Raw genomic sequence first — 19,169 nt, 5'->3', positions numbered from 1 at the left:
ATTAGCATTTTGGTCGAGACATTTTCCACACCACCTAGATGTTTACGAGCTTAAACGTGATTGATTCCCAAAGCTTCATTCTTATGTTGTTGTTTTTTTTAGCAAAATACACTAAATTTATGGAAAACTGTAATTCCGGAATTGATAAGGGCACCACATAAATCAATGGGGGGGTGAACTTTTTTCTGAAATTAAAAATTAATTAAATGCAAAGTACTTTTGGGGTTTGTTGTCAGTCACGGTGATCACTGATCACAAAACTACTAATGTGTTTCTGTTACCTTGTCATCTGAATTCCCTGGTAGACCGTAAACATTCTACTTCCTGCTCTCTGATTTCCATCCCGTCCTCCACAGAACAGAAGGGAGTTATAGTCGTAAGAGATTGACAGAATTGATTATGGAAGTTAAACCCAGGAGACCCTCATATGAGAACACAGCTCACAGCTATTGATTTTCCCGGTGATAGATTTCACTATCATTTTGAATAAAAGAGGTGAGGTGGTATCTCATCAGTGGAGATATCTCTGTTGCTGGCTGCATAAATTGGTCATTTCAGATGATTTGTGGATTAGGTTTCCCACCGATTGTTGTCACAGCCCCAGTTACATCTTACGCCTGACCCACAATGGGGCCTAAATTGCACTTCGACCGCCATCATAGATATCCGCGTCTGTCACACAAGAGCCAGAAAGCCAACTAAGTGTCCAGACTGGGGATGTCTTCTTTGTTATGTATGTATTTGTTTGCTGTAACAGAGTACACTGTGTCACTGAGTCACTCTTTTGTCCCCTTCCTTCCCACCTTCCTTCCTTCCTTCATTCCTCCCTTCCTTCCTTCATTCCTCTCTTCCTTCCTTCCTTCCTTCCTTCCTTCCTTCCTTCCTTCCTTCCTTCCTTCCTTCCTTCCTTCCTTCCTTCCTTCCTTCCTTCCTTCCTCCCTCCCTCCCTCCCTCCCTCCCTCCCTCCCTCCCTCCCTCCCTCCCTCCCTCCCTTCCTTCCTTCCTTCCTTCCTCTTGCTTCCCTCCCTCCTTCCTCCCTTCCGTCATTCCTCTCTTCCTTTCTTTTGTTTCTTCCTTCCTTCCTCTCTTCCTTCCTTCCGCTCTTCCTTCCTTCCTTCCTTCCTTCCTTCCTTCCTTCCTTCATTCATTCATTCATTCATTCCTCTCTTCCTTACTTATTTCCTTCCTCCCTCCCTCCTTCCTTCTTTCTGTCTAATCACAGTGATCAACTGTGGCGACCCTGGGGTTCCAGCCAATGGGATGAGATATGGAGAGGACTTTGCCATTGGTCAGAACATCACCTTCCTGTGTGCACCGGGATACAGCATGGAGGCCGACAGCTCTGCGGTACGCACCTGCACCTCCAACGGCACCTGGAGTGGCATCATGGCATCCTGCCAAGGTAAGACCTAGCAACACGTGTGTAGCATAATGTACTTCGTTACCCACAATGCTCTGTGGAACATATCTAATAACATTTTGGCATCATGGCATCTTTCAAAGGTAGGGCTCAGCAACACTTTGTTTGGTTGGTTTGTTCCCCTAACTACTTCAATTTGAGTGTTTGAATATGTGTATCTACACTTTAGAATAGATTTCAATGAGCCAAGTCTTAGGGACTAACTAATCAATGTTCCCATTGTCTAAAACAGAGATGTCTTGGCTTGTGTTCCCCTATGGAATCACCACCAGTTTCACTACAGATTGTTATAGCTTATTTACAGTAACACTGCACACCTCCTGCTTTCCACACTGTTGCCCTTAGCAACGGTAGCCCATATATCATTGTGTCCTGTTAGCTGCCACAGTGAGAAAAAGGGTTTAAATAAAGCATATCAGTTTGCTTTGGTTTGTTATTTTAGGACCAACATCCTGTCTTGTAGTTGTTATTTTAGGACCGACATCCTGTCTTGTAGTTGTTATTGTCGGACCAACATCCTGTCTTGTAGTTGTTATTTTAGGACCAACATCCTGTCTTGTAGTTGTTATTTTAGGACCGACATCCTGTCTTGTAGTTGTTATTGTCGGACCAACATCCTTTCTTGTAGTTGTTATTTTGTACATCCTGTCTTTATTGTTATTTTAGGACCGACATCCTGTCTTGTAGTTGTTATTTTAGGACCGACATCCTGTCGGATCCTGTCCAACATCCTGTCTTGTACCGACATCCTGTTAGTTGTTATTGTCGGACCGACATCCTGTCTTGTGTCGGACCGACAGTTGTTATCCTGTTTTAGGACCGACATCCTGTCTTGTAGTTGTTATTGTCGGACCGACATCCTGTCTTGTAGTTGTTATTGTCGGACCGACATCCTGTCTTGTAGTTGTTATTTTAGGACCGACATCCTGTCTTGTAGTTGTTATTTTAGGACCGACATCCTGTCTTGTAGTTGTTATTTTAGGACCAACATCCTGTCTTGTAGTTGTTATTTTAGGACCAACATCCTGTCTTGTAGTTGTTATTGCTGACACTATATGGCCAGGCAGAAAAGGTTTCTCTTCATAACACGCTTTCTCAACATGCATAAAATTCAGCTTTTGACCATTATCTTGGACCAACTATGATCAACACGTCTCCATCCGTTTGTACAGGTGATAGTTCCGTTTCCTGGCTGTGTGAAAGTGTGTTGTTATGCATACATATGCAACAGCTCCAGAATGATATCTTGGTGCAGTACATTCTTATGATGCACAGTTAGATCTGTGGATGTTGACGTGTGTGTAACGTCCAAAGAGTGAATGGGTGTGAATGGGTGTGGAGTCAGGCGCAGAGAGCCAAGGATACGGGAAAAAACAGCGCTTTAATGTCCAACCAGAAACATGTACAAATAGGTGACGCCGAAACACAGGCGTAAATACACTCCATCTAAAATACACACTGGTATCAAACCGGACAGCGGAAAACCCACAATATAACGAACACCTTTACATAACAGAAACAAGCCTGCACAAACACAAGCAGGCTAATCGAACTTAAATAACACCAACCCCAAAAACCCCAACAAGGAACAGGTGAAAACAATTAGACCAAACCAAACGAAAAGGGAAAAAGGATCGGTGGCAGCTAGTAGACCGGTAATGACGACCGCCGAGCGCCACCCGAACAGGAAGGGGAGCCACCTTCGGTGATATTCGTGACAGTGCGGAATAGAAAGTAGCCTAATGGAGGTGGATGGGTGACAGTCTAACATAGCCTTTTAACACCAAGTTGTGTGCGTGCATGCACTCATATTGTATACTGTATGTGAGAATGCCTGTGAAATCAAATCAAATCAAATCAAATGTATTTATATAGCCCTTCGTACATCAGCTGATATCTCAAAGTGCTGTACAGAAACCCAGCCTAAAACCCCAAACAGCAAACAATGCAGGTGTAAAAGCACGGTGGCTAGGAAAAACTCCCTAGAAAGGCCAAAACCTAGGAAGAAACCTAGAGAGGAACCAGGCTATGTGGGGTGGCCAGTCCTCTTCTGGCTGTGCCGGGTGGAGATTATAACAGAACATGACCAAGATGTTCAAATGTGAAATGGAGGATTCGTCAGAGCAGCTGTAGAACTTCTTCACCACTGTTGTGTCACCGGAGTTGTGAAACTACTCTGCATAAACCTATCATTCATTAGCTTAGTACCATCCAAGCTGGTCCACTCTCAATGGAGGGGCTACCAAGCGTGTCCAATACTAATTCAGAATATTAATACAACATTTGGGAATTTATTACACGTTTATTGTTTTTATTACTGTCACACAGAGATGGCAATAAGAGCAGCCAATCATCAGCTGGACTAATGTGTTTTTTTTTTTAAGTCAGCTGATTCATTTAGTCACTACCCTCCAAATCAAAGGGTTCAGGTCAAATGGAATGGACTGATAATATAAGGGATATGGTGCCAAAGGGTTCTGGTCAAATGGAATGGACTGATAATATAAGGGATATGGTGCCAAAGGGTTCTGGTCAAATGGAATGGACTGATAATATAAGGGATATGGTGCCAAAGGGTTCTGGTCAAATGGAATGGACTGATAATATAAGGGATATGGTGCCAAAGGGTTCTGGTCAAATGGAATGGACTGATAATATAAGGGATATGGTGCCATCAGGTTCTGGTCAAATGGAATGGACTGATAATATAAGGGATATGGTGCCAAAGGGTTCTGGTCAAATGGAATGGACTGATAATATAAGGGATATGGTGCCAAAGGGTTCTGGTCAAATGGAATGGACTGATAATATAAGGGATATGGTGCCAATGGGCTCTGGTCAAATGAAGGGTACTATATAGTATAAGGAATAGGCCTAGTATCCACAGTGCTGTTACTGACCAAACCAACCCCATCGTTTGGAAAGTCTATCCACAGTGCTGTTACTGACCAAACCAACCCCATCTTTTGGAAAGTCTATCCACAGGGCTGTAACGGTTATTCAGTGAGATGACTATATCCATGGTGATAGGCTTTCCAAAACCCCATCTTTTGGAAAGTCTATCCACAGGGCTGTAACGGTTATTCAGTGAGATGACTATATCCATGGTGATAGGCTTTCCAAAATAGTGCACTATTTTACTGTAATTTGGTGAGAGTATTGTGTCTATCGTATAGTATGCTCGAAAGCCTGTTTCTGCCCAAACCAACCCTCTCAGAACAGTCTGCTGGAAAGCCTGTTTCTGCCCAAACCAACCCTCTCTGAACAGTCTGCTGGAAAGCCTGTTTCTGCCCAAACCAACCCTCTCAGAACAGTCTGCTGGAAAGCCTGTTTCTGCCCAAACCAACCCTCTCAGAACAGTCTTCTAGAAAGCCTTATCTGCTGTTACTGTAATTTGCGGAAAAGAGTGTATCCGCCATGCATTTTTTTGGGACAGCCTACGATATCTGCTATTACTGTAGTTCAGTGAGAGGAGGAGTATGATGTTTTCACATCGTAGTTGGCAGAAGTCTGTGTGAAAAACAGACACGGAAGAGAAAGGGAGACTCACTCTACTGAGTGCAACATGAGTCATCCAGCCTAGCCCTTTCTCCTACTCAAGCGTGGCGTTGGCTGTCTCTCTGCTTTATTGCACTATATAGGGAATAGGGTGCAATTTGGGACTCAGCTATTTTTTGATTTAACCTTTATTTAACTAGGCAAGTCAGTTAAGAACAAATTCTTATTTACAATGCCAGCCTAGGAACGACCTTGTTCAGGGGCAGAACGACAGATTTTTACGTTGTCAGCTCGGGGTTTCGGTTACTGCCCCAACACTCTAACCACTAGGCTACCCACCACCCCAGGTAGCCTAGTGACACCCAGAGGCTAGTGCTTGAAGAGAAAACCATTAGCTCAGTTTCAGTTAGACAGCTGGTAGTAAATGTCCACTAAGGGTGGCAAACCAAATTATTCCTTCGGCTTCATTTCCTAAGATTATGAAAATATGTTGTTTTAGTTGTTAGCCTGGCTGCAGCCTTTTCCCAAAGGTGTCTTGTGTATTCACTGTTTGCCTTTATGCCATGAATGGAATCATAAAGTATAAATCGTACCTAATTGATTCAGGATAACTCTACAGTGATAATGAGATATAAGCAAAGTATGATTCATGCCTAATTGATTCATGATATCCCTACAGGGATAATGAAGGTTAAGTAAAGTATGATCCATGCCTAATTGATTCATGATATCCCTACAGGGATAATGAGGGTTAAGTAAGTGAGTAATTCAGCATTGATTAAAGTATTACTTCCCCTCAGAGTAAACGCCCTCTCGCCTCTCTCTCTCTCTCTCTCTCTCTCTCTCTCTCTCTCCTCCCCTCTCTCTCTTCCTCTCTCCTCCCCCGCTCTCCTTCTCTCCCCCTATTCTCTCTCCTCTCTCTCCCTGTCCTCTCTCCCACTACACCCACCCTCTTTCTCTCCCCTCTTCTCCCCCCTCACCCCCTTCTCCTCTCCACCCATAGCGGTGACCTGCGCAGCACCCTCTGCCATCTCCAACGGAGTCCTGGAGGGTACAGACTTTGAGTGGGGCACCAGCGTGAGCTACAGTTGCTCCCCAGGTTACGAGCTGTCATTCCCTGCCATTCTCACCTGCGTGGGCAACGGCACCTGGAACGGAATGGTGCCTCAGTGCCTACGTGAGTAACATCTCTCCTCTCCACTCGTGTTATTTTGTTATCTCGCTCTCTCTCTCTCTCTCCTTCTCTCTCACTCTCTTTCTCTCTCTCTCCTTCTCTCTCACTCTCTCTATCTCTCTTTCTCACTCGCTCTCTGTTTTCCACTCTCTTGCACATCGATGCAGCTTCACTCTCTCTGCAGTAGAACTAACACATCGATGCAGCTTCCCTCTCTCTGCAGTAGAACTAACACATCGATGCAGCTTCACTCTCTCTCTGCAGCAGAACTAACACGTCGATGCAGCTTCCCTCTCTCTGCAGTAGAACTAACACATCGATGCAGCTTCACTCTCTCTCTGCAGCAGAACTAACACATCGATGCAGCTTCACTCTCTCTGCAGTAGAACTAACACATCGATGCAGCTTCCCTCTCTCTGCAGTAGAACTAACACATCGATGCAGCTTCACTCTCTCTCTGCAGCAGAACTAACACATCGATGCAGCTTCCCTCTCTCTGCAGTAGAACTAACACATCGATGCAGCTTCACTCTCTCTCTGCAGCAGAACTAACACATCGATGCAGCTTCACTCTCTCTGCAGTAGAACTAACACATCGATGCAGCTTCACTCTCTCTGCTGTAGAACTAACACATCGATGCAGCTTCACTCTCTCTGCTGTAGAACTAACACATCGATGCAGCTTCCCTCTCTCTGCAGTAGAACTAACACATCGATGCAGCTTCCCTCTCTCTGCAGCAGAACTAACACATCGATGCAGCTTCACTCTCTCTGCTGTAGAACTAACACATCAATGCAGCTTCCCTCTCTCTCTGCAGTAGAACTAACACATGGATGCAGCTTCACTCTCTCTGCAGCAGAACTAACACATCGATGCAGCTTCCCTCTCTCTGCAGTAGAACTAACACATCGATGCAGCTTCACTCTCTCTGCAGTAGAACTAACACATCGATGCAGCTTCACTCTCTCTCTGCAGTAGAACTAACACATCGATGCAGCTTCACTCTCTCTCTGCAGTAGAACTAACACATCGATGCAGCTTCACTCTCTCTGCAGTAGAACTAACACATCGATGCAGCTTCGCTCTCTCTCTGCAGTAGAACTAACACATCGATGCAGCTTCACTCTCTCTGCTGTAGAACTAACACATCGATGCAGCTTCCCTCTCTCTGCAGTAGAACTAACACATCGATGCAGCTTCACTCTCTCTGCAGTAGAACTAACACATCGATGCAGCTTCCCTCTCTCTGCAGTAGAACTAACACATCGATGCAGCTTCACTCTCTCTCTGCAGTAGAACTAACACATCGATGCAGCTTCACTCTCTCTCTGCAGTAGAACTAACACATCGATGCAGCTTCACTCTCTCTGCAGCAGAACTAACACATCGATGCAGCTTCACACTCTCTGCAGCAGAACTAACACATCGATGCAGCTTCCCTCTCTCTGCAGTAGAACTAACACATCGATGCAGCTTCACTCTCTCTCTGCAGTAGAACTAACACATCGATGCAGCTTCACTCTCTCTGCAGCAGAACTAACACATCGATGCAGCTTCACTCTCTCTGCTGTAGAACTAACACATCGATGCAGCTTCCCTCTCTCTGCAGTAGAACTAACACATCGATGCAGCTTCACTCTCTCTGCTGTAGAACTAACACATCGATGCAGCTTCCCTCTCTCTGCAGTAGAACTAACACATCGATGCAGCTTCACTCTCTCTCTGCAGCAGAACTAACACATTTTGTTGCATTCTTGTTTCCTTGTTTCAGTTTGAATAAGATGTCCACCCTACAGTTCTATGACTATAGTCAGTTACAGAGATTAAGCTTTTCGATTTTTTAAACCGATTTCCTAATCTTTATTAGAAACAACAGGTTAATATCAGGATAACGACAGGGAAATAACATGATAGAGACAGGGAAATAACACGGTAACAACAGGGTATCAACAGGATAACAATAGGGAAAGAACAGGATAACAACAGGGAAAGAACAGGATAACAACAGGGAAAGAACAGGATAACAACAGGGAAAGAACAGGATAACAATAGGGAAAGAACAGGATAACAACAGGGTAACAATAGGGAAAGAACAGGATAACAATAGGGAAAGAACAGGATAACAATAGGGAAAGAACAGGATAACAATAGGGAAAGAACAGGATAACAACAGGGAAAGAACAGGATAACAACAGGGAAAGAGCAGGATAACAACAGGGAAAGAACAGGGTAACAACAGGGTAACAACAGGGTAACAACAGGATAACAATAGGGAAAGAACATGATAACAATAGGGAAAGAACAGGGTAACAACAGGGAAAGAACAGGGTAACAATAGGGAAAGAACAGGATAACAATAGGGAAAGAACCTGGTAACAATAGGGAAAGAACCTGGTAACAACAGGGAAAGAACAGGATAACAATAGGGAAAGAACCTGGTAACAACAGGGAAAGAACCTGGTAACAACAGGGAAAGAACAGGATAACAATAGGGAAAGAACCTGGTAACAATAGGGAAAGAACCTGGTAACAATAGGGAAAGAACCTGGTAACAATAGGGAAAGAACCTGGTAACAATAGGGAAAGAACCTGGTAACAATAGGGAAAGAACCTGAATAGGGAAAGACCCTGGTAACAATAGGGAAAGAACCTGGTAACAACAGGGAAAGAACAGGGTAACAATAGGGAAAGAACAGGATAACAACAGGGAAAGAACAGGATAACAACAGGGTAACAACAGGGTAACAATAGGGAAAGAACAGGATAACAACAGGGTATCAACAGGGTAACAATAGGGAAAGAACAGGATAACAACAGGGAAAGAACAGGATAACAACAGGGAAAGAACAGGATAACAATAGGGAAAGAACAGGATAACAATAGGGAAAGAACAGGGTAACAACAGGGAAAGAACAGGATAACAATAGGGAAAGAACAGGATAACAATAGGGAAAGAACAGGGTAACAATAGGGAAAGAACAGGGTAACAATAGGGAAAGAACAGGATAACAACAGGGTAACAATAGGGAAAGAACAGGATAACAATAGGGAAAGAACAGGATAACAACAGGGAAAGAACAGGATAACAACAGGGAAAGAACAGGATAACAACAGGGAAAGAACAGGATAACAACAGGGAAAGAACAGGGTAACAACAGGGAAAGAACAGGGTAACAATAGGGAAACAACAGGATAACAATAGGGAAAGAACAGGATAACAACAGGGAAAGAACAGGGTAACAATAGGGAAAGAACCTGGTAACAACAGGGAAAGAACAGGATAACAATAGGGAAAGAACCTGGTAACAACAGGGAAAGAACCTGGTAACAACAGGGGAAGAACCTGGTAACAATAGGGAAAGAACCTGGTAACAATAGGGAAAGAACCTGGTAACAATAGGGAAAGAACCTGAATAGGGAAAGAACCTGGTAACAATAGGGAAAGAACCTGGTAACAACAGGGAAAGAACAGGGTAACAATAGGGAAAGAACAGGATAACAACAGGGAAAGAATAGGGTAACAACAGGGTAACAATAGGGAAAGAACAGGATAACAACAGGGTATCAACAGGGTAACAATAGGGAAAGAACAGGATAACAATAGGGAAAGAACAGGATAACAACAGGGAAAGAACAGGATAACAACAGGGAAAGAACAGGGAAAGAACAGGGTAACAACAGGGAAAGAACAGGGTAACAATAGGGAAAGAACAGGATAACAACAGGGAAAGAACAGGGTAACAACAGGGAAAGAACAGGTTAACAACAGGGAAATAACAGGTTAACAACAGGGAAAGAACAGGATAACAACAGGGTAACAACAGGGAAAGAACAGGATAACAACAGGGTAACAATAGGGAAAGAACATGGTAACAATAGGGAAAGAACCTGGTAACAATAGGGAAAGAACCTGGTAAGAACAGGGAAAGAACAGGGTAACAATAGGGAAAGAACAGGATAACAACAGGGTAACAACAGGGAAAGAACCTGGTAACAATAGGGAAAGAACAGGGTAACAACAGGGAAAGAACAGGGTAACAATAGGGAAAGAACAGGATAACAACAGGGTAACAACAGGGAAAGAACAGGATAACAACAGGGAAAGAACATGGTAACAATAGGGAAAGAACATGGTAACAATAGGGAAAGAACCTGGTAACAATAGGGAAAGGTAACAATAGGGAAAGAACCTGGTAACAATAGGGAAAGAACAGGATAACAATAGGGAAAGAACATGGTAACAATAGGGAAAGAACCTGGTAACAATAGGGAAAGGTAACAATAGGGAAAGAACCTGGTAACAATAGGGAAAGAACCTGGTAACAATAGGGAAAGAACAGGGTAACAATAGGGAAAGAACCTGGTAACAACAGGGAAAGAACAGGGTAACAATAGGGAAAGATCAGGGTAACAATAGGGAAAGAACCTGGTAACAATAGGGAAAGAACCTGGTAACAATAGGGAAAGAACCTGGTAACAACAGGGTAACAATAGGGAAAGAACAGGGAAAGAACACAGTAACTACATGGCAACAACAACCCCATAATAACCCGTTTATAGTTAGTATGTAGCTACTAAATAAAGATTTAAAGTGTGCCAAAAGGATATACAGTGTGAAGAATTTTCCTGGTTATATAGAAACAATTATTAAGAACTATAAATATTAGAGGATAATAAGCATAAGTTATGTAGTAAGTATTTAAGGCCCTTCTCACCTCTTCTCATTAGCACCATTTACAATGCACTTGGAACGCTCTTAGAAAAACGGTTTGAGAAACTACATAGGGCAACCACAAAACTGAACTTTTGGGTCTTTTGCTCGTAGTTCATAGTTCTCCAGTCCTTAAAGGTGTTGTGCAAACAGGTACATGTCTTGACGATACATAAGTAATTATGTTTCTTACCGCTACTACATTCATAGTTTTACTGTGCCTTCGGTGTTTCAACACTGTATTATAAAGCAAACTCAGTTCCCCTGTTATTATGTTCACAAATGGTACTTTCTCTATAGTTCTAGTGGTGCTTGGACCCGCATTTACCCTTGTTAGTGGGGACCGCGCCCTCATTGGCCCGAGTGACGCACAGCGGTGACAGGTGGCCACTCAGGGACAGGTGTAAACATCACCTGACCACAGTGCTCACCTCTGCACCTGCCATCGTCGTCCGGGAAACCAAACAGAAACACTCCTGTCTCTCTCACACTCTTTCTCCTTCAAATTCTTAGAATGTGATACTAGCTAAACTAGAATATCGTTGTTGTTTTTTTGCGCTAAATACACTTTAAGAGACCTGGCCTTAACGTGTAGGGGATAGTAAATCCCTTACTACATCCTACTGTGCCCCCTGCTAGAGCTGTGTGACCTAGAACAGGCCTGGGGCAACAGCCACCAGGCAAAAGTGTACTGGAATAGTGGTTAGGCAACTTCACAATGCTCTGATACGTTTCGTTCACAAGAGAGGAGACAAGTAGCCATGTTAGTGGATAGATTTATCTTGTTTTAAGTTGAATACCCTCCTCATCCATTATAATGTACCAGTTATAGAGTATGTAGTTTTTAATGAAAACATACATGCACCCTGCATCTAGAAACATTGTGCTGTGCAGACCTTAGATAAGGAGCAGCAGGGTAGCCTAGTGGTTAGAGCGTTGGACCAGTAACCGAAAGGTTGCAAGTTCATATCCCCGAGCTGACAAGGTACAAATCTGTCATTGTGCCCCTGAACAGGCAGTTAACCCACTGTTCCTAGGCCGTCATTGAAAATAAGAATTTGTTCTTAACTGACTTGCCTAGTTAAATAAAGGCAAAAAAATATATAAAAAAAGATACAGCGTGTGTGTGTTGTCTTGAGGTGTCTTGTATAGCTATGGTTTCTGTTTAATAAACAGTCTTTCTAAGAAAGTACATTCTACATCAGTATAAACATTGCTACTGAGAACAGATGAACAGGGCCTTGACTACTTTCTACATAACGTATTATCCTCTATTATACATAGTTGTTAAAGATGGAGTTCGCAGTAGGGGAAAATAGTGCCACTGACCGCCCTAAAGCCGTTGTTTTTGTTTTGTTGACGACGCAGAGGAGCGTCGTGCGACGGGGTAAACAGTTTTGCACTACTTATTTGTTGTTGCATTATTGCAATTGGACGTGACAGTTTCACCATTAAGGATTCTAGCTATAAGTAATATATAATCGTTTCTACATAACAACCAAGACAATTCCTCACACTTTATATAGTTATTTAGCAGCTAGGTACTATTACTGCGATGTTAAAGTATTATTTCCCTGTTTCCTGTCATTTCCTGTTACTTCCCTGTCTTTTCCTGTTACTTCCCTGTCGTTTCCTGTTACTTCCCTGTCTTTTCCTGTTACTTCCCTGTCGTTTCCTGTTACTTCCCTGTCGTTTCCTGTTACTTCCCTGTCGTTTCCTGTTACTTCCCTGTCGTTTCCTGTTACTTCCCTGTCTTTTCCTTGTTACTTCCCTGTCTTTTCCTGTTACTTCCCTGTCGTTTCCTGTTACTTCCCTGTTACTTCCCTGTCGTTTCCTGATACTTCCCTGTCGTTTCCTGTTACTTCCCTGTCGTTTCCTGATACTTCCCTGTCGTTTCCTGTTACTTCCCTGTCGTTTCCTGTTACTTCCCTGTCGTTTCCTGTTACTTCCCTGTCGTTTCCTGTTACTTCCCTGTTACTTCCCTGTCTTTTCCTGTTACTTCCCTGTCATTACCCTGTTACTTCCCTGTCTTTTCCTGTTACTTCCCTGTCATTACCCTGTTACTTCCCTGTCGTTTCCTGTTACTTCCCTGTCGTTTCCTGTTAATTCCCTGTCGTTTCCTGATACTTCCCTGTCGTTTCATGTTACTTCCCTGTTACTTCCCTGTCGTTTCCTGTTACTTCCCTGTTACTTCCCTGTCTTTTCCTGTTACTTCCCTGTCGTTACCCTGTTACTTCCCTGTCGTTACCCTGTTACTTCCCTGTCGTTTCCTGTTATTTCCCTGTCGTTTCCCTGTTGTTACGGTGTTATTTCCCTGTCTTTTCCTGTTATATCAGCACTGCACACTAAAGTGCTTCTTGGTCTATTCTTCTTTTTTCTTCTTTTTTCATGCAGGTGATCTGGGTATCTGACAGTGTAGTGAAACAATTGGCTGCAGAATTAATGCTATACTGTCATCTTGCTCGCCTCTGTAAAGGAACAAACCAAGGTTCTCTATGTCATTGGTTGATTGAGTGACAGCTGTGACGACCCTCCCACTCTGTCTGCCGTATTCTCTCTGTTATTTCCTTATTAGGATGCTGGTGGGCGGAGTTGGGAGGGTCGTCAGCTACATGGGAAACACCTGGGCCCGGTGTCTCCCAGGATAAATACACCACTTCCCCATTCATGGAGGAGACTCTCTCCATGCTAACACCCTTTGTAGATTGTGTTGTGGTTCTTGGTGGCCGTTTGTTTGTTTGTTTGCTTTGGCACCTTTCAACACCCTGCATTATCACATTCATGCATGCAAAACACTCACTTACACTACTGATTACTGATTACACACACCATTGTATATTATACTTAGTTGCTTTAGGTAATAAATACATATTTTGCTACTCCTTATCTCCACGTTGTCTCCCTTTGTTACGGGCTTTGAGCCGGTTCGTGACACAGCTGAGTTAGAGGAGGAAGCGCTCATTCATAAAGTCCTTGGTCTGGTCCGACGATCTTCCACCCGTTTTAGGGACATCAGTCAAACTCAATCATTTCGGCAGTAACTTTCGGCAATCACTTTAATTTGACCCAAAACGAGGGCGGAACAAAGGGGTACTCGATGTACTGTAGATTAGATGGTAAATTGAATTGAAAAGACTAGCAGATGCCTCCCGTTAAAGGGCAGGTAATGGGAGGTGGGAGGTGAGAGGCTTCCACCATGATGAGCAGCTGTGCCCAATGATAGACAGACACCAAAAAAGTGTGACCAAGTCTCTCTCACTCACTCACTCACTCACTCACTCACTCACTCACTCACTCACTCTCACACAGCAATCATCCTCATACACAAACCAAAAATGTCCAAACACGCACAGATCTGAAGGGAACTCGTCTCAATGTCATTGCGTGTTGCAGACTGGGTTCACAAACGCAACAGATTTGTGAAAGCCTTTGTTTTTAAAAGGTTTTGCTGAGACAAGGCTTCAGTCCCGTTATTAGTCATTATAAATAATAGTGTAATTAAGTGTGTTTTTCTCTCCACCATCTGTCACAACTCAGATAACCTTAGAAGGCCTATTTGAACATCAGAGGATCCGGCCATCTATCCTACACCTATTGAGGATTCTCTCTCTCTAGCGAGCCAGAGAATCATAATAACTCGGAGACTTATTAAGAAGGCCTGTTTGAACATCAGAGGACACAACCATCAATTCTACACCTAGAGAATTGTCTCTATACACAAAGAGACCCAGGGAATCATAATTCACCCACCCAACTCAGTGTTTAGTTTACCTACTTGTCACTTAGCCGTAACCCTGTCTGTCCGTCTCCGTATGACAAAGAGAGTGAGTGAAGAACAGAGGGGGTAATCTGCGCAGAATTATTGAGTTCTTAACTACCTGCCCCAGTGGGTCATCAGGCAGAGCTTCAAACGTGATCGGGTGGAGGGGTTGAAGGGGAGGAGGAGGAGGTGGGTGTTGAAGGGGAGGAGGAGGAGGTGGGTGTTGAAGGGGAAGAGGAGGAGGTGGGGGAGTGAAGGGGAGGAGGAGGAGGTGGGGGGTGAAGGGGAGGAGGTGGAGGGAAGAAGGAGGTGGAGGTGGTGAAGGGGAGGAGGGGGTGAAGGAGAGGAGGAGGTGGAGGGAAGAAGAAGGAGGAGGAGGGGTGAAGGTAAGAAGGAGGTGGAGGGGGAGGAGGGAGTGAAGGGGAGGAGGTGAGGGGGTGAAGGGAGGAGGGGTGAGTGGGGTGAAGGGAGGAGGAGGAGGGGGTGGAGGTGGAGGGGTGAAGGGAGGAGGAGGTGAAGGAAGGTGAAGGGAGGGAGGAGGTGGAGGGGGTGAAGGGAGGAGGAAGTGAGGGGAGGAGGAGGTGAAGGGAGGAGGAGGTGAAGGGAGTGAAGGGAGGAGGAGGGAGTGAAGGGGAGGTGAATGGAGGAGGAGGTGGAGGGGGTGAAGAGAAGGAGGAGGTGAAGGGGGTGAAGGGGAGGAGGTGGTGAAGGGGGCGAAGGGAAGAGCAGGTTAAAAGGTCCACAAGGTACAGTAGTCCTCATCCTTCAGAACACTGAAGCATGTACAGCAGCAGCAGAGGCCACAGAAACTTTGGCTCCAATGGGAATGAACTAAAGATTGGCTGCCTGTGACTTTGTAATCTTGCAGGCAGCACACTTCTTTTTGTTCTTCTTCTTATCTTCTTCTCTCTCTCTACGTCTCTGTTCTCTGCTCTCTCAACCCCTCACTCTGTTCTCTACTCTCTTCCTCTCTTTTTTTATATCTTGACAGCGTATCTATTATTCATCAAGAAAAAGTCAAGTTTGTAGTCCTCCTAGTTCCCAGACAGTAAGAGAGGGAGTCTTGTTTGGCACATTTATAATGTATTGGCGGAGTGTGAAGGCCACATCTATTATTGATTCTTCCCGGACAGACCAAGTGTTTGCTGGACAGCCACTGATGGTCAGTGCTTCATGACCGGTTTGAGCCCTTTGAGGGACGATGTCATTCATGTTAGTGTGGTCTGTAAAACTTCGTCTTCTCCTCCACTGGTGCCTGCCAGGATCACAGATACAACGAGATACTGTGTCAGAAATTCAATCTAACCCTCACTGGGGGGGGAAAATGGCTAACATTGCTCTTGTGTATTTCTGGAATGTTCATTTCGATCTGTAAGGATCACAGAGAGATACTGTGGCAGGAGGAGTTCAATGACATCGATCCTGTGTGTTTTTGGTTGTTGTTTCTGATTCGATCTGGTCAGATTTCCCAGACCGCACTGGGGGGAAAACACAGTAACATTGTTCCTGTGTGGGGGTTTTTAATGCTCATTTTGATCTACTCTTCTTGCTCTGCTGTTGTTGTAGCCAAGTTCTGTGGGGACCCTGGTGTGCCTGCCTATGGCTCCAGAGAGGGCCTCAGCTTCATCTATCAGTCAGAGGTGTCGTTCAGCTGTAGCGTCCCCTATATCCCGGTGGGCTCCACTACACGCTTGTGCCAGGCCGACGGCTCCTGGAGCGGATTCCAGCCTCGCTGTATAGGTAAGCATCTACTCTCTGTGTGTGTGTGTGTGTGTGTGTGTGTGTGTGTGTGTGTGTGCTTTTTATTCCTGGGGAGTTCATCTTTCCAGCTCTATTTTCCTTAAAGCACAGCTTGTAGTATTTAATAACGTCAAACAACAATGTCCTCCCTCTGACACACAGGCTATACCCAGGCCACCCAACTTATACCAAGGATGCGTCTCAAATGAAACTTCCTTTTCCCTATATAGTGCACTACTTTTGACCAGAGCCCTATGGGCCCAGATCAAACACAGTGCACTAATATGGTTGCCAATGTGATACACTGCACAAACCTCGACACATCTCTTATTGATGAGATCATTCCAAAAAAAGGCAGGGTCATTCCTTTTAAAGGGAGAGCGCGTATCACAGGGGAAGAGCCCGGATATGAAATGGCTGTAGGGGATTCTGTTCCATCAGGGGATCACGTTAGTGACATTCTCCTGGCCCTAGCCTTCAGACCTGGCTGGTGTCATTGTCTAGCTTGACAGAAGTTTCTATTTTCAGTGCTGTAACGTAGGACATTCTTTTTTTTCGTGAAGAGTAAGGAATTTGGGAGACTGAACAAACGCACCAAAAATAGGACACAACAAACTAAGACTTGTTTGCCTTGTTTTTAATTTTGCTAGATGGACATGTCAACTCAATATAGTTGTTTTAACTACCTGGTAAGAGTGCTTTGGTGTTTTTTAACCTCCAATTCCTTTGTTAAAGCTACAGGCCTGGGAAAACTGAAGAGCACCTTATCATATCAACTGTTATTACTGTCCCAGAGCATATGGATTCTATACTGATATTACTATCCCAGAGCATATAGATTCTATACTGATATTACTGTCCCAGAGCATATAGATTTTATACTGATATTACTGTCCCAGAGCATATAGATTCTATACTGATATTACTGTCCCAGAGCATATAGATTTTATACTGATATTACTGTCCCAGAGGATATAGATTCTATACTGATATTACTGTCCCAGAGGATATAGATTTTATACTGTTATTACTGTCCCAGAGCATATAGATTCTATACTGATATTACTGTCCCAGAGCATATAGGTTCTATACTTCTGCTTTCACCTTAATTAGTGCTCATTGTCTGGTCTGGAAAACCAGGGTTATACTGTACATGAGTCTGTCTTCCTGAAGAGTCTGGGATTGCGTCCCAAATGGGTCCTGGTCAAAAGTAGTGCACTACTTCTGGCCAAAATCTATCCAGGTGAGATGAGCTCTTTTTTTGTATGGAGGTCTATGAGAGTGTTGAATTACGTGAGGTTTATTTGATCTAATTGAAGTTAGGCTGTTAGAAATGTAGTGATACTTGGAAGCATTCCGGCAAGGTGTATCTGCCCTCTCATTGGCTAGAATGGTCCCACCTGATCTCGCCTATCTTCAATCATGTATTTCCATTGTTAGAGCAGCCACTCAGCTATCTTCTCAATATAATAGATCATCTTTGACTATATAGAGAATGGGGTGTCATTAATATAATAGATCATCTTTGACTATAGAGAGAATAGGGTGCTATTAATATAATAGATCATCTTTGACTATAGAGAGAATAGGGTGCTATTAATATAATAGATCATTCATCAATTGAACATCTCCTAACGCAGAGAAATAACCAGTAGGGGTATGAACATCTGATGCAGAGAAATAACCAGTAGGGGTTTGAACATCTCCTAACGCAGAGAAATAACCAGTAGGGGTTTGAACATCTCCTGACGCAGAGAAATAACCTTCTCAAAATATCTCAGATCCCTTTATAGTGAGAAAGGCAGCAGCATCCGTGTGATGACTCAGAGAGTTGTGGTGGGTATTGATCCACGGGCCTTTTTAAAGAACCAACCACACAATCTGGATAGATTTAGGGCCAGTTTCCCAAACACTTTTTTTGGTGAATCCAGGTGAAAGCTATGATCCCTTATATTGATGTCACTTGTTAAATCGACTTCAATCCGTGTAGATGGAAAGGAGGAGACAGGTTGAGGAAGGATTTTTCAGCCTTGAGACAATTGAGACATGGATTGTGTATGTGTGCCATTCAGAGGGTGAATAAGAAAGACAAAATATTTAAGTGCCTTTGAATGTCTATGGTAGTAGGTGCCAGGCACACTGTTTGTGTCAAGAACTGCAATGATGCTGGCTTTTTCATGCTCAACAGTTTCCCATGTGTATCAAGAATGGTCCACCACCCAAAGGAGATCCAGCCAACTTGATACAACTGTGGGAAGCATTGGAGTCTATGGAATGCTTTAGACACCTTTTAGAGTCCATTACCTGACGAATTGAGGGGGGGTGCAACTCAATATTTGGAAGGGGTTCTTACTGCTTTGTACACTCAGTGTAGTACATTTCATTTGACTAGAGCTCTATGGACCTTGGTCAAAAATAGTGCACCATATAGGGAATAGGGTGCCATTTGGGACTCTGACGTAATCTGTGTCCGGGAAACCGGCCCCTAGGCTTCATAGTCACACATACTTACTATATGTGTTTAATACCCTCCCTTTCCTCTCATCCAAACTAGAGGTCGACCGATTATGATTTTTCAACTCCGATACCAATTATTGGATGACCAATAAAGCCAATGCTGATTAATCGGCCGATTTAAAAAAAAATTACATTTGATTTGATTTGTAATATTGACAATTACAACAATACAGAACAAACACTTATTTTAACTTAATATAATACATCAATAATATCAATTTAACCTCAAATAAATCATGAAACATGTTCAATTTGGTTTAAATAATGCAAAAACAAAGTGTTGGAGAAGAAAGTAAAAGTGCAATATGTGCTATGTAAGAAAGCTAACGTTTCAGTTCCTTGCTCAGA

At 43.6% G+C, this 19,169-nt stretch overlaps 1 protein-coding gene across 1 annotated transcript in view; it reads left to right on the top strand.

The window, feature by feature from the left end:
• Nucleotides 1–19,169, top strand: part of LOC115128828 (CUB and sushi domain-containing protein 3-like) — a 997,580-nt gene that overhangs the window by 942,487 nt on the left and 35,924 nt on the right. Inside the window, exons 59-61 of the mRNA XM_065018010.1 lie at nt 1,223–1,402; nt 5,922–6,095; nt 16,131–16,304. Of these exons, the coding sequence (XP_064874082.1) occupies nt 1,223–1,402; nt 5,922–6,095; nt 16,131–16,304 (528 nt within the window). The remainder of the gene's footprint in view (nt 1–1,222; nt 1,403–5,921; nt 6,096–16,130; nt 16,305–19,169) is intronic.

This window comes from Oncorhynchus nerka, linkage group LG4 (genome assembly GCF_034236695.1).
Source record: "Oncorhynchus nerka isolate Pitt River linkage group LG4, Oner_Uvic_2.0, whole genome shotgun sequence".
Classification (NCBI taxonomy): domain Eukaryota; kingdom Metazoa; phylum Chordata; class Actinopteri; order Salmoniformes; family Salmonidae; genus Oncorhynchus; species Oncorhynchus nerka.
The sequence above is the reverse complement of the archived record's forward strand: the minus strand, read 5'-3'. Positions and strand labels throughout refer to the sequence as shown.